The 12,564-nt window shown below is 43.0% G+C and overlaps 1 protein-coding gene and 1 long non-coding RNA gene across 2 annotated transcripts in view; one reads left to right on the top strand and one right to left on the bottom strand.

Annotated features, from left to right (window-relative positions):
* Nucleotides 1-11,957, bottom strand: part of LOC106808752 (sodium channel and clathrin linker 1-like) — a 14,897-nt gene extending 2,940 nt beyond the window's left edge. Inside the window, exons 1-10 of the mRNA XM_014811596.1 lie at nucleotides 11,757-11,957; nucleotides 11,202-11,381; nucleotides 10,804-10,997; nucleotides 10,126-10,316; nucleotides 2,536-2,705; nucleotides 2,075-2,173; nucleotides 1,802-1,873; nucleotides 1,581-1,655; nucleotides 1,154-1,296; nucleotides 295-487 (exon numbers count right to left, since the gene is read on the bottom strand). Coding sequence (XP_014667082.1) covers nucleotides 295-487; nucleotides 1,154-1,296; nucleotides 1,581-1,655; nucleotides 1,802-1,873; nucleotides 2,075-2,173; nucleotides 2,536-2,705; nucleotides 10,126-10,316; nucleotides 10,804-10,997; nucleotides 11,202-11,381; nucleotides 11,757-11,933 — 1,494 coding nt within the window. The 5' untranslated portion in view covers nucleotides 11,934-11,957. The remainder of the gene's footprint in view (nucleotides 1-294; nucleotides 488-1,153; nucleotides 1,297-1,580; nucleotides 1,656-1,801; nucleotides 1,874-2,074; nucleotides 2,174-2,535; nucleotides 2,706-10,125; nucleotides 10,317-10,803; nucleotides 10,998-11,201; nucleotides 11,382-11,756) is intronic.
* LOC106808753 overlaps nucleotides 7,755-12,564 on the top strand; it is a 6,822-nt gene continuing 2,012 nt past the window's right edge. Inside the window, exon 1 of the long non-coding RNA XR_001393809.1 lies at nucleotides 7,755-7,963. This is a non-coding gene — a long non-coding RNA (uncharacterized LOC106808753). The remainder of the gene's footprint in view (nucleotides 7,964-12,564) is intronic.

Below are 12,564 nucleotides of genomic sequence, written 5' to 3'. Positions count from 1 at the left end.
CTAGCATCCGTCTCACTCACTTTCATCTCGTACTTCTCCTCAGCTGCAGCCACCTGCAATAAGCAACAATAGCACAATCCAACTAGTTACAGTAGTTGTACACATGCCACTATACTTACTCGGAAGCAAACAGAAATATTCTACAGACCAGAATATTCTACAGACCAGAAATATTCTACATTCCACTGAAAATGTAGGAATAGATAAATAAATAATAAAAAAATAAAAAAAATAATAATTTAATAAATAATGGCCGAATCATGACCACGCTGACAAAAGCGGTGGACATCTCACACTGGTGGTCATCTTCCGGGCGGCTGCCTGTGCGTCCTTGACCGCATCCTGGACACGGCGCTGCAGGGATGTCTGTCCAGCGGCCAGCTTCAGCCGCTCTTCGCTGACCAGCTGCAGCTGTGTGGTCAGCGTGTCCACCCGCTCTCGTGCCTGCCCCAGCACCAGCCCGCCTTGTCTCTTCTCCTGCTGGTAACTATACAAACGAGACAACGTGGTTGTAGCTGCTGGGAACACACATGCAGGACTCCTCACTGATCCGCATGCAATGATCGGATCATGCCACTCATGGATCCATCTCACGATGCATGGCCATACACAGACAACAGACAGTAGCGGAGATGACAGACAACAGACAGTTAAGAGATGAAGAGACAACAGACAGTTGGAAGATGAACAGACAACAGACAGTAGAGAGATGAACAGACAACAGACAGTAGGGAGATGAACAGACAACAGACAGTATGGGAGATGAGGCAGGGACAACAGACAGTACGCGCGAGTATGAACAGACAACAGACACGTAGGCGCGAGATTGAACAGACAACAGGACAGTAGGGAATGAAACAGACAACGACTAGTAGGGAGATGAACAGACAACAGACAGTTAGGGGAGAATGTAACAGACAACAGACGATGTAGGCGAGGATGAACAGACCAACCAGACAGTAGGGAGATGACAGACACAGACAGTTAGGGAGATTGAATCAGACAACAGACAGTAGGGAGATGAACAGACAACAGACAGTAGGGAGATGAACAGACAACAGAAAGATAGGTGCGATAGTTAAACAATTATTTAGGTTAATTCCCCAAAAGTTGTCAATGAAGTGACTGAAAACATGCAATAGGATGTGCAGACCTGGACTCCAGCTTGCTGAAGCGGTTCTTTAAGCTTTCCAGCTTCATGTAGGCTTCATCTTTCGCCTTCTGCGCGAGTGATATCCGATTATACAATTCGTCAACGCTTGCTAGACTTGCTTGACCGCTGCCCTCCTGGTACACCTAGCGCAAAAATACAAACTCGTCTTTCCATCTCTCATCCCTAATTGAAGACTTTAAAATTCGCAAACTGATTTAAGATTACGTTCAAACCAATTAGTGTCATGCAATAATTTAAAAGATTATTTCAATCCTAATATAATCACAATTAGAAAATTTTAATGTAATTTTAATAGGTAATAATCGGTGATTAATGCGACAATTGCTTGAACAAATCTGCTCGCTGATTCTGCTTCGTGATAAATTAATGGCAAGTGAAACACGAGCGATGATGGAGGTAGACAAACCTTCTCCAGTTCAGCCTCAACTGATCGCCTCTCTCTTACGGCTCTGTCCAACTGTGCTTGCTTCTCGCTGTTATCCTGAAACACACACACACACAGACACTGTTATGTACTACTGCATGAGAACCATCTACCTACCGCTGCAAAAAAAACGTTCCTACATTTGAATTGTTCAAATGAACATCTATGCAATTTTTTTTATAAGAATGTGTGCTTGTATTTACCAGCTCCAGTGCCTGTATCTCCTCCATAAGTCTACCTATATTCTCATTGCACTGCTTCCTAATGGCATCCACCTGAAATATGTAACTGAATAGCTTTACTTACTGCAGGACAATTATGTACTATCAAACATATTTGCTGCACCACTACGTTTTTTAGCAATATTTTATCAATATGACGAGTGCAAATTATAGGACTTGAATGCGATACATACACTGATATACATATCTACTTATGGCAATGTGGAATGATTTGATATACCAGGGCCTCGTTACCTCCTGCTTCGTGCGTACACCAGCTTCCTCCACGAGTTGTGTGAGTGCCTCCTTTAGTCGATCAACTTCGGCCTGCTGCTGCTTCTCTCTCACGAGTGCCTGAAAATTAGACAAGACGCCGGCCAATCGATGGTAAACTTAACAAAACTTCGCAATGGAATATTGTTGCCTTTGTTAGACCGGGACATTCCAAAACTTCATAAATACGCTCTATGAGTTGAATGTGTGCAGATATTTGTGCTTACACGCAATATATGTGTAAAGATTAGCGTTAACTTGTGCAGTGCTCTATTTTGTCCAACATTTTGCATGAGCAAATATTGGCACAAAATACGCGTGTTTAATGGGCTTAAGAGCCATAAAAGAGAGTACGTTTATATAACAAGCTATACACAAATCGTCCTATATAGGTTTGGCTGAGGATGCATGCGGAGCGCCCCCCTCGAGGTAACATTACGTACCTGGTCTCGTTCGAGGACGGCTGTCTCCACTAGCTGCACACTGTCTCTGACCTGTCTGATGGAGTCATGCTCTCGTTTCTCCAACTCTGTCAGTCGAGCCTGGAGGTTAGCTGCAGTCTTATCGCTCTCCCCTCGCCCCGCTCTCATCCTATCCAGCTCATCCTGCGAATCTAAATCGAAAAGTCACACACACGTTATCTGCCCCACTCTGAAACATGTCTTGATATGAGGTCGTCATAATGAAAGCTAAATCACAACCTGTTCCAGAACTACTTTGACGATTAACCGTGCAGCCTGTTCACAATTTCCTATGACATGCATTAAATTACTTCAACTGAAACTACCATCGATGTGCCATGTTGCCACGTTAACGAAGCTTTACAAAGCCGCCAGCAATCAGTGCGGCACTCAGAATACAACCACTCTATCCACACATGGATATCTATTATGGGTATCCTCAAAGTTGGGAACTTGGAGGAGGATGGAGGAGGATTGAGGAGGATGGGAGGAGGATGAGAGAAGATGAGAGGAGGACGGGGGAGGATTGGAGGAGGACGGGGGAAGATGGAGGAGGATGACGGGGGAGGATGAAGGAGTACGAGAGGAGGATGAAGGAGAAGATGGGAGGAGGAGTGGAAGAGGATGGGGGAGAATGAGAGGGAGGATGACGGGGGAGGATGAGAGGAGGATGAGAGAGAAGACGGGGAGGATGGGGGGAGGAGGACGGGGAGGATGGGAGGAGGATTGGAGGAGGAGGATTGAGGAGGATGGAGGAAGATTTAAGGAGGATAAGAGGAGGAGGATGGGAGGAGGAGGATGGGAGGAGGAAGACAGAGGAGGATGGGAGAATAGGAGGAGGAGGATGGGGGAAGATGGAGGAGGATGGAGGAGGAGGATGAATGAGGCTTGAGGAGAGGGAATGTTTACCGGTGATACGTGGAGGAGGATGGGAGGAGGAGGACGGAGGAGGAGGAGAGTGTTTACCGGTGATACGTGGAGGAGGATGGAGAAGGATGGAGGAGGAGGAGGTGTTTACCGGTGAGCTGTGTCTCCAGCTCGTGCGCGTGTGCTTGCAGTCTCGCGAGCATCGCTCGCATAGCACGCTCCTCTGCGTGGCCCCGCTCGCCTCGCGCTCCTTCCATACGACCTCATGCGCAGTGCCTGCCAGTGTCCGTCGCAGGTCCCGCACCTGAATGCCAGAACCCTCCAGCTCACACGACATTTGCCTGAAAAGCAGAGGTATGCACAGAGATGCTGACAGAGTACCGCAGCATCGACTGCCAGCCTGAACTAAAGCTGGGTTTACACAATCAACTTTTTGTTGAAGAGTTGACGAGCTGCTAAACTTTTCAACTAATCACTTATCGACTTTTCCATAGAGTAATAAACATAGCTCAAGGAAGGACGGGCAGCGACGGGAGGGCACATACAGTGTACATTGCATCTCCTGATAGAGAGGACAGCACTAAACATTTAGTGGTAGGAGCTAATGCTTCATGATAGAAATGCCTACAAAATACAAAGCATCTCCTGGTGACAGTGAGAGCAATAAACATCTAACTAGAAGCTAATACACAATATGCCGGATGTGTGAGGTGGGAAATCAAGACACAAGACAGATGCTAGAAATTTTCGCATTTGCCAACATATCACGTGACTCATTGTCACAGCGATGGGTGCGGATCTTTAGCGAGTATGCGAATAACTTACTTCAAACTGCCGCTTGAGACCTTCAACCTCAGCCCTGTGCAACATGTGCCCTGTTCATGTACTGTGCTTCTACTTGTGCAGTGTGAGCCTGCAACTGCCGCAGGTCAGGGTTGTCCCTAGCCTGCTGCAGTTCAGTGTCCAGTCTATGTACCTCCTGAAGAGCTGACTGCCACATCTCTATCGACGACTCCTTGTCCTGGAGGCGTGAGCGACAGTGGAGGAGTTTCATGTGGGTGATTGTTTCTTCCATTTAAATTTTACTAGCTACCATTGTATTCATTGAATTTAGCACAACTTGGCACTGAATCGACTACAGCTACATCAGTTGTAAGGAGGATAAACTGTGCCGTTTTTCCAAAGGTGAACACAAAGTTTAACAAATCAATGTTTAATGACGTACCTGTTTTTGCCCTGCAGCAGCTGCTGTCTCAGCTGAGATATGAGCTGCTCCTGGTTCATTGCTAGGCAACCGCGCTTTTCCACCATATTCACTGCCGACTGAACACTTTCCTTCAGTTCTTTGGTCAACCTCTGGTTCCACTTATTAGGCGTCCCAGTTGCGTTCTTCAGTTCTCTCATCTCAACTCGCAAACATAAATTCCATATTATTTTTATTAGCAGTATTATTATTAATTTTTTGGGAGTAATATTACACACAATGAAAAGCTAATACATTTAATTTCTGATTTCATATGACCTATATACTGCACTAGAAACGTCTAGCAGGCACTGGTGGCATTTCTATGAAATATAAAATTACACAAACAAGCTTTAACCACATGAACTTGTTCTGATATAACAGGGTGAATGTCATGGCGAACGTTTGTATCATACACACAAACTTTATACTCTATGAAGTCTGGAGACCATTATAGTTATATGCGATTACACGTACTATAATAGAAATACAATTTAAAATGATGTAGATGTAGCTCGCGCGTTACCTACCTTATAAGAGTCCAGCTGCTGCTGTTGTTGCCGCATTGTTTGTTCACACTCTTGCATAAGAGGAGGGAGTAGGGATTGACTGTTGACCATGGGGAAGAGGTGGACCCCTCCCTGCTACTCACGAGGCGGTTTTGCTGACTTATTGGAGCCAAGCTTCCTGCCGGTTGATGGGTCCGAATGCCCATTGAACGGCCTAAATCCAAAATGTAGGCATGCCTTATAAGGTATAAAGGGCTAAATCCACTGGGATTTAACTGGATGGCCAAATACAATTGTGGTAGCATAAACAGCCCAGGCATAGAATTACTATCTTTCTGCCTGTAAATTTGTACTTGTTATGAAGATCAAGAGCCATATAAAGAAGGTATCGTGTGTAGAGATGTAAACAATGAAATTAAAATAGTACACGTTCAATATTAATGGTTCTCTAAAGCATCAAAATCACGATAGTGAATTTTGATATGATAAACAATTCCGTATTGCCAATGCAACTAGTGATACATTTCTATATAGACTGTTAATCATAAAATCTGTGAATTTTAAAAGCAGAAACTGGCAAAATGAAAAAGTGCAATGGTTTCGGAACAATCACTAGCAATATCAATCAAATAACGGTTGCTTAACGATCAGTCATTGATAGCCATGGTACAACTACACTGCTCGTGCAGGAACTACTACTGCTGCTAAATATTTTGCATAACTGAATACTCGAATATATTCGAGCGCACACATGCTACTTGAATTTTCTCCCAAGCCTAAAAGTGACTTGTTGGGATTTTGGATTAGTAACAAGCTTTATACACAATTACCAGATTTGGCCGTTACTCGGTGGGTTACAATTGTTGCTGCAATTTAATAAATTAGTAATTACAGCGGGTCGAAATAAGCGAAGGTCCGACTGGTCCGGCGGCCATCAAATAATCAAGAGTAACCATCAGATTTCAAAAGTCATGGTACAATGGACCTTTGAATATTTGGTCCCATTTACGGTAATTTTCTTTGAAGTTCCACGTAGCCAATATTCCAAGGATAGTTGAGGATTTCATGTTGAAGAGTAGATGAACAAATATTTAGATAAGAATGGACATGAGGAGTGTTTGCCAAGAGGCTTATAGTCGCTTGAAATTAACTGCTTGGACTGAAGGAATGTTAACTGTATTAAATAAAAGAAGTGTTGCTTCTTAGAGAATATTTGAGACATACTAATTTACTATATTCCGGTGTTATTTGGTTAACTAAATCTACTGAAACAACTTTTTACAGCCAATACTATTAACAGTGAAATAAATAATACTGTATCGTTGATACTCATTGTTAGGGTGAATAAATATAAACCATTTATGCACCATTGTAAAATCTTTTCTTACGCTTGCATGCCGCATTACTTTTAGATAACAATTTGAATTTAGGAGGACCTCTAAATTTCAAATAGATTGTCCTGTGGTACCATCTTTGTTTTTCTTTGCCTTAATTTCTACCACTGTAATAGTATACTGATCTTGCACACATAATACTGTACGAAACTCATCAACGTATCTAATGATCTGCCTATAACACTAACAATTCGCTTTAGTATCTACGCTACCATGTATACTGTACTTTGTATATGCAAAATAAATAAATACACGGAGTATATTTACTGTAGACTGTAGTCGTAGAGTATGACTATGTCTATGACTATGGCACATACTCATAGGGTCTATGTACCCCAGGGTACTGCCGGAACGTACACTGGCCGGGTACGGAACGGTACCCTGGTAACCATTTCAGTATTTGATATGGTTAGGGTTAGGATAGGGTTAGGGTTAGGCTTAGGCTTAGGGTTAGGGAGTAGGCGTAGGCGACTCACCGTAGACTCGTTAGTGAGTAAAGGTGAGGTACGGTGCCGGTACCAGAGTACCGTACGTTCACGGTTCCGGTATACCGGACCGTACCCAGGGTACGGTTCGGCAGTACCCTGGGGGACATAGACCCTCTCGTCATGAGTTAGCTCTAGTACTATAGCCCGCGTTCATTAACTGCCGCAGGCCTGTTCAGTTAATGAACGCAGGCTATAGTACTAGAGGTTAGAGGCTAGAGCTAGTCATGACTATGAGTCATGACTATGTTATGTTTAGGTTTCTCACTTTCTGCTACTGGAATCTTAGCTGCACCCACAGAATCTCGTACTATACCTGCATTCTTAATACCCCGTCTTAATATTTAATTCCCATGACTGGGAGCTCTTGAATACAACCATGTATCATCATTTTTATGTACGATCTACTTTATCTTTGGCTACAGCACTTTGGAAACACCGCCATCGTTGTGTAACTAACGTCATAAACAAGTGTCACACAAAGATATGTCGCTTAGTACAGTGGAGTAGGAGTGGAAGAGCGTTTTCTTCCGGTAAACAAGAGCACGAATATTATATGGCAGGTATATGTTTTTTACTATCCTATTCAAACATTATTTTGTTATATAATCATGAAAACGGGAATAAACTAGCCAGTGGCAGTGGCCACCAAAGTGGCCACTACTCACTAGTCGCCACATCTCTGATCTGCTCGGGAGGTACCTATCAACACAACATGCGCGATCACCGGCGATGCAAAATGAAAAGCCAAAATGATTGAGTTATGTCATCAGATATGATCACTCCTACACCACTGAGGAAGCAAGGAGCTGCATTAAACTAAATCTAAATATTTGTGCCTTATTGTATTAGCCATATAAAAAATTTAGGTGCCAAGTGGCGTAACGTGCCAACGAGTCATTAACTAAGTGGGTATGAGCATAATGACGTAATATCGATGTCCGTCCTGTAATTTGGCTGATAGTGATAGTGATACTGATAGTGATAGGGTCTATGTCCCCCAGGCCAGGGTACCCTCCGATATAGCTCTAGAACTTTAGCCCTCCGCTCCACCGCAGGGCTATAAAACATACTATGGCAATTTCCAGGTAGTAAGCAAAGACAATTTTTTTGCGGTTAATAACTTCTTTGGTATGCCAAATAAAACACATTCTCTGCCGCACAAATGTCTTAAGTTACTATAAACACTAAAATTAAACCGCAAATTAACGCTTAAATGTTGTACTTGCTATATTATTCGTCGACGAAGATTATTTACCAACTTGTAACCGCCATTTTTCGCTAGTCGCGCTAGTGAGCGGGCACAATGTATTTCCAAGTGGAGGGGTGGGCAGGTTGCACGCGGTTACAAATTGCCATTTTTCGTTGTGCAGCACTAGCGCGGTTTGCAACCGCGTGCAACTTGCCCACCCCTCCACTTGGAAATACATTGTGCCCGCTCACTAGCGAAAAATGGCGGTTACAAGTTGGTAAACAATCTTCGTCGACGAGTAATATAGCAAGTACAACATTTAAGCGTTAGTTTGCGGTTTAAGTTTAGTGTTTATAGTAACTTAAGACATTTGTGCGACAGAGAATGTGCTTTATTTGGCATACCGAAGAAGTTATTAACCGCAAAAAAGTTGTCTTTGCTTACTCCCTGGAAATTGGCATAGTATGTTCTATAGCCCTGCGGCAGAGCGGAGGGCTATACTATAGTTCTAGAGCTATATCGGAGGGTTCCCTGGGTACGGTTTGATATATCGGAAAGTACTTCGGGGTACTCTACGATATGTCGCTGCGTACCCTGCATTGTCCCACCGTACCCTGACTTTCAGCCAACTGATGTCGTATTCGTAATATATGCACTCTGTCAAGTTACCACATCACATAGAAGAAACCTCAAAACATCGCAATCCAGTAAAAATGTACGCTATGTTTGACTATATTTTTCTTTTTCCTTCTTTCAACATTCATGATCTGAGAGAAATCTTTCCAAATGTACACCACCAATGGGTACAGCAGTGCTATCAACCTGCATGTTGCATAATTACACTGTGATACATACAATTTCCAGACGAAATGCAAATACTGAAACGAATATTTTCTGGGAACAGACCGGAAACAAGGAACGGGCGCATAAAGCGGCGCGTTTCCTGCCAACAAGCTGTGTGTATTACGACATCAGTTAGCTGAAAGTCAGGGTACGGTGGGACAATGCAGGGTACGCAGCGACATATCGTATATTACCCCGAGGTACTTTCCGATATATCAAACCGTACCCAGGGTACCCTCCGATAGTACCCTGGGGGACATAGACCCCATCAGCTGTAATTTGACATGCGTCTAAACAGAGGAATTGCTCCGACTTGTGATTGGAGGATAAAAATAGAATTTGTGACATTTTGTTTTCATTTTGGCATTTAGCCTATGACTCGAGTATGAGCTATACCGTGCGTACATATTTGCTAATTAATTAAGCTAATTGCCCATCAATAAACAAGACTCACAGGGATCATAGCTATAAGGCGTGTCTAGACTATAATAGCTAGAATTTATAGAAATGTAACTCAAATCGTTTGCGCCATATGATAGTTAGTATACTTTCCTACCGGTCATAGCATAATAGCGTATGCGGCGGGGTATGCAAAATGAAAAGGAAACATCACCAATTCTATTTTTATCCTCCAATCACAGGTTGGAGCAATTCTTCTGTTTAGACGCATGTGTAATTTGTAAGGCAGTGGATATTTAACCGTATACGGCAGAGTATCCGCTTCCGCTATTTAATGTACACCACATTTGATTGCAGGCCTCGATGCTTATTTTCAGATCTGGTTGTCCTGTCGGGCAACAAGAAGCAATTTTTACTTGTCCGAATTTTGGTTTTACTTGTCCAAAATTTACTTGCAATCTATAGCCTTAACAAGGTACATTTTTAGTTTAGTACATATCATCAGGAGTAGATAAAGGGAAGGAGTGTGACTCCAATAAACAAGGGAAATTCGTCATTTACTAGCCTTATAATACCTACGATTTACTACGCGTAACTCATCCAACTTGAGCTCAAATCGGACACAGTACATTGTGTTTACCGGTGAGCTGTGTCTCCAGCTCGTGCGCGTGTGCTTGCAGCTCGCGAGCATCTGCCTCGCACGCACGCTCCCTCTGCGTGGCGCCGCTCGCCTCGCGCTCCTTCCATACGACCTCATCGCGCAGTGCCTCCAGTGTCCGTCGCAGGTCCCGCACCTGAATGCCAGAACCCTCCAGCTCCACACGACTTTGCCTGAAAGCAGAGGTATGCACAGAGATGCTGACAGAGTACCGAGCATCGACTGCCAGCCTGAACTAAAGCTGGGTTTACACAATCAACTTTTTGTTGAAGAGTTGACGAGCTGCTAAACTTTTCAACTAATCAACTTATCGACTTTTCCATAGAGTAAACATAGCTCAAGGAAGGACGGGCAGCGACGGGAGGGCACATACAGTGTACATAGCATCTCCTGATAGAGAGGACAGCACTACACATTTAGTTGGTAGAAGCGAATGCTTCATGATAGAAATGCCTACAGAATACAAAGCATCTCCTGGTGGAAATGAGAGCAATAAACATCTAACAGTAGAAGCTAATACACAATACGCCGGGTGTGTGAGGTGGGAAATCAAGACACAAGACAGATGCTAGAAATTTTCGCATTTGCCAACATATCACGTGACTCATTGTCACAGCGATGGTGTGCGGATCTTTTAGCCGAGGATTGCGAATAACTTACTTCAACTGCTGCGTGAGACCTTCAACCTCAGCCTGCGCAACATGTGCCCTGTTCATGTACTGTGCCTCTACTTGTGCAGTGTGAGCCTGCAACTGCCGCAGGTCAGGGTTGTCCCTAGCCTGCTGCAGTTCAGTGTCCAGTCTATGTACCTCCTGTAGAGCTGACTGCCACATCACTACCGATGACTCCTTGTCCTGGAGGCGTGAGCGAGCGACAGTGGAGGAGTTTCATGCGGGTGATTGTTTCTTCCGTTTAAATTTACTAGCTCACCATTGTTTCATTGAATTTAGCACAACGTGGCACTGAATCGACTACAACTACATCTGTGTCAGGTGCATAACTGTGCCGTTTTTCCAAAGGTGAACACAAAGTTTAACAAATCAAGTTTAATGACGTACCTGTTTTGCCTGCAGCAGCTGCTGTCTCAGCTGAGATATGAGCTGCTCCTGTTCGTTGCTAGGCAACCGGTTTTCCACCATGTTCAACTGCGACTGAACACTTTCCTTCAGTTCTTTGGTCAACCTCTGGTTCTCACTTATTAGGCGTCCCAGTTGCGTCTTCAGTTCTCTCATCTCAACCTGCAAACATAAATTCCATTATTATTTTTATTAGCAGTATTATTATTAATTTTTTTGGGGGTAATATTACACACAATGAAAAGCTAATACATTTAATTCTGATTTCATATGACCTATATACTGCACTAGAAACGTCTAGCAGGCACTGTGCATTTCTATGAAATATAAAATTACACAAACAAGCTCTAACCAACATGAACTTGTTCCTGATATAACAGGGTGAATGTCATGGAACGTTTGTATCATACACACAAACTTTATACTCTATGAAGTCTGGAGACCATTATAGTTATAAACTTATATCATATGCGATTACACGTACTATAATAGAAATACAATTTAAATGATGTAGATGTAGCTCGCTCGTTTACCTACCTTATAAGAGTCCAGCTGCTGCTGTTGTTGCTGCATTGTTTGTTCACACTCTTGCATAAGAGGAGGGAGTAGGGATTGACTGGTTGACCATGGGGGAAGAGGTGGACCCTCCCCTGTACTCAGAGGGGTTTGCTGACTTGTTGGAAGCCAGCGTCCTGGTTGATGTCCGATGCCCATTGAACCCTAAATCCAAAATAGCATGCCTTATAAGTATAACTAAATCCACTGGGGATTTACTGATCAAATACAATTGTGTTAGCAATAAACAGGCCCAGCATAGAAATTACTATCTTCTGCTTGTAAATTTTACTTGTAGAGATCAAGAGCATATAAAGAAGGTATCTTGTAGAGATGTAACAATGAATTAAAATAGTACACGTTCAATATTAATAAATCGATAGTGAATTTTGAATGATAACAATTGCCGATATTGCCATCAACTAGTGATCATTTCTATTTAGCTGTTAATCATAATCTGTGAATTTAAAGCAAACTGGCAAAAATGAAAAAGTGCATGGTTTCGGAACAATCAGCTAGCAATATCATCAGTAACGGTGTTAACCGATCAGTCATTGATAGCATGGTACAACTACAACTGCTCGTGCAGGAACTATATGCTGCTAAATATTGCAACTGAATACTCGAATATATTCGAGCAATCACATGCTAGCTTGAATTTTCTCCCAGCCTAAAAGTGACTGTTGGGATTTTGGATTAGTACAGCTTTATACACAATACCAGATTATGGCCCTCTCGGTGGGTTACATTATTGTATGCATTTAATAAATTAGTAATAGAGGTCGAAATA

Source organism: Priapulus caudatus, unplaced genomic scaffold (assembly GCF_000485595.1).
Source record: "Priapulus caudatus unplaced genomic scaffold, Priapulus_caudatus-5.0.1 Scaffold302, whole genome shotgun sequence".
Taxonomy (NCBI): Eukaryota; Metazoa; Priapulida; class Priapulimorpha; order Priapulimorphida; family Priapulidae; genus Priapulus; species Priapulus caudatus.
The sequence above is the reverse complement of the archived record's forward strand: the minus strand, read 5'-3'. Positions and strand labels throughout refer to the sequence as shown.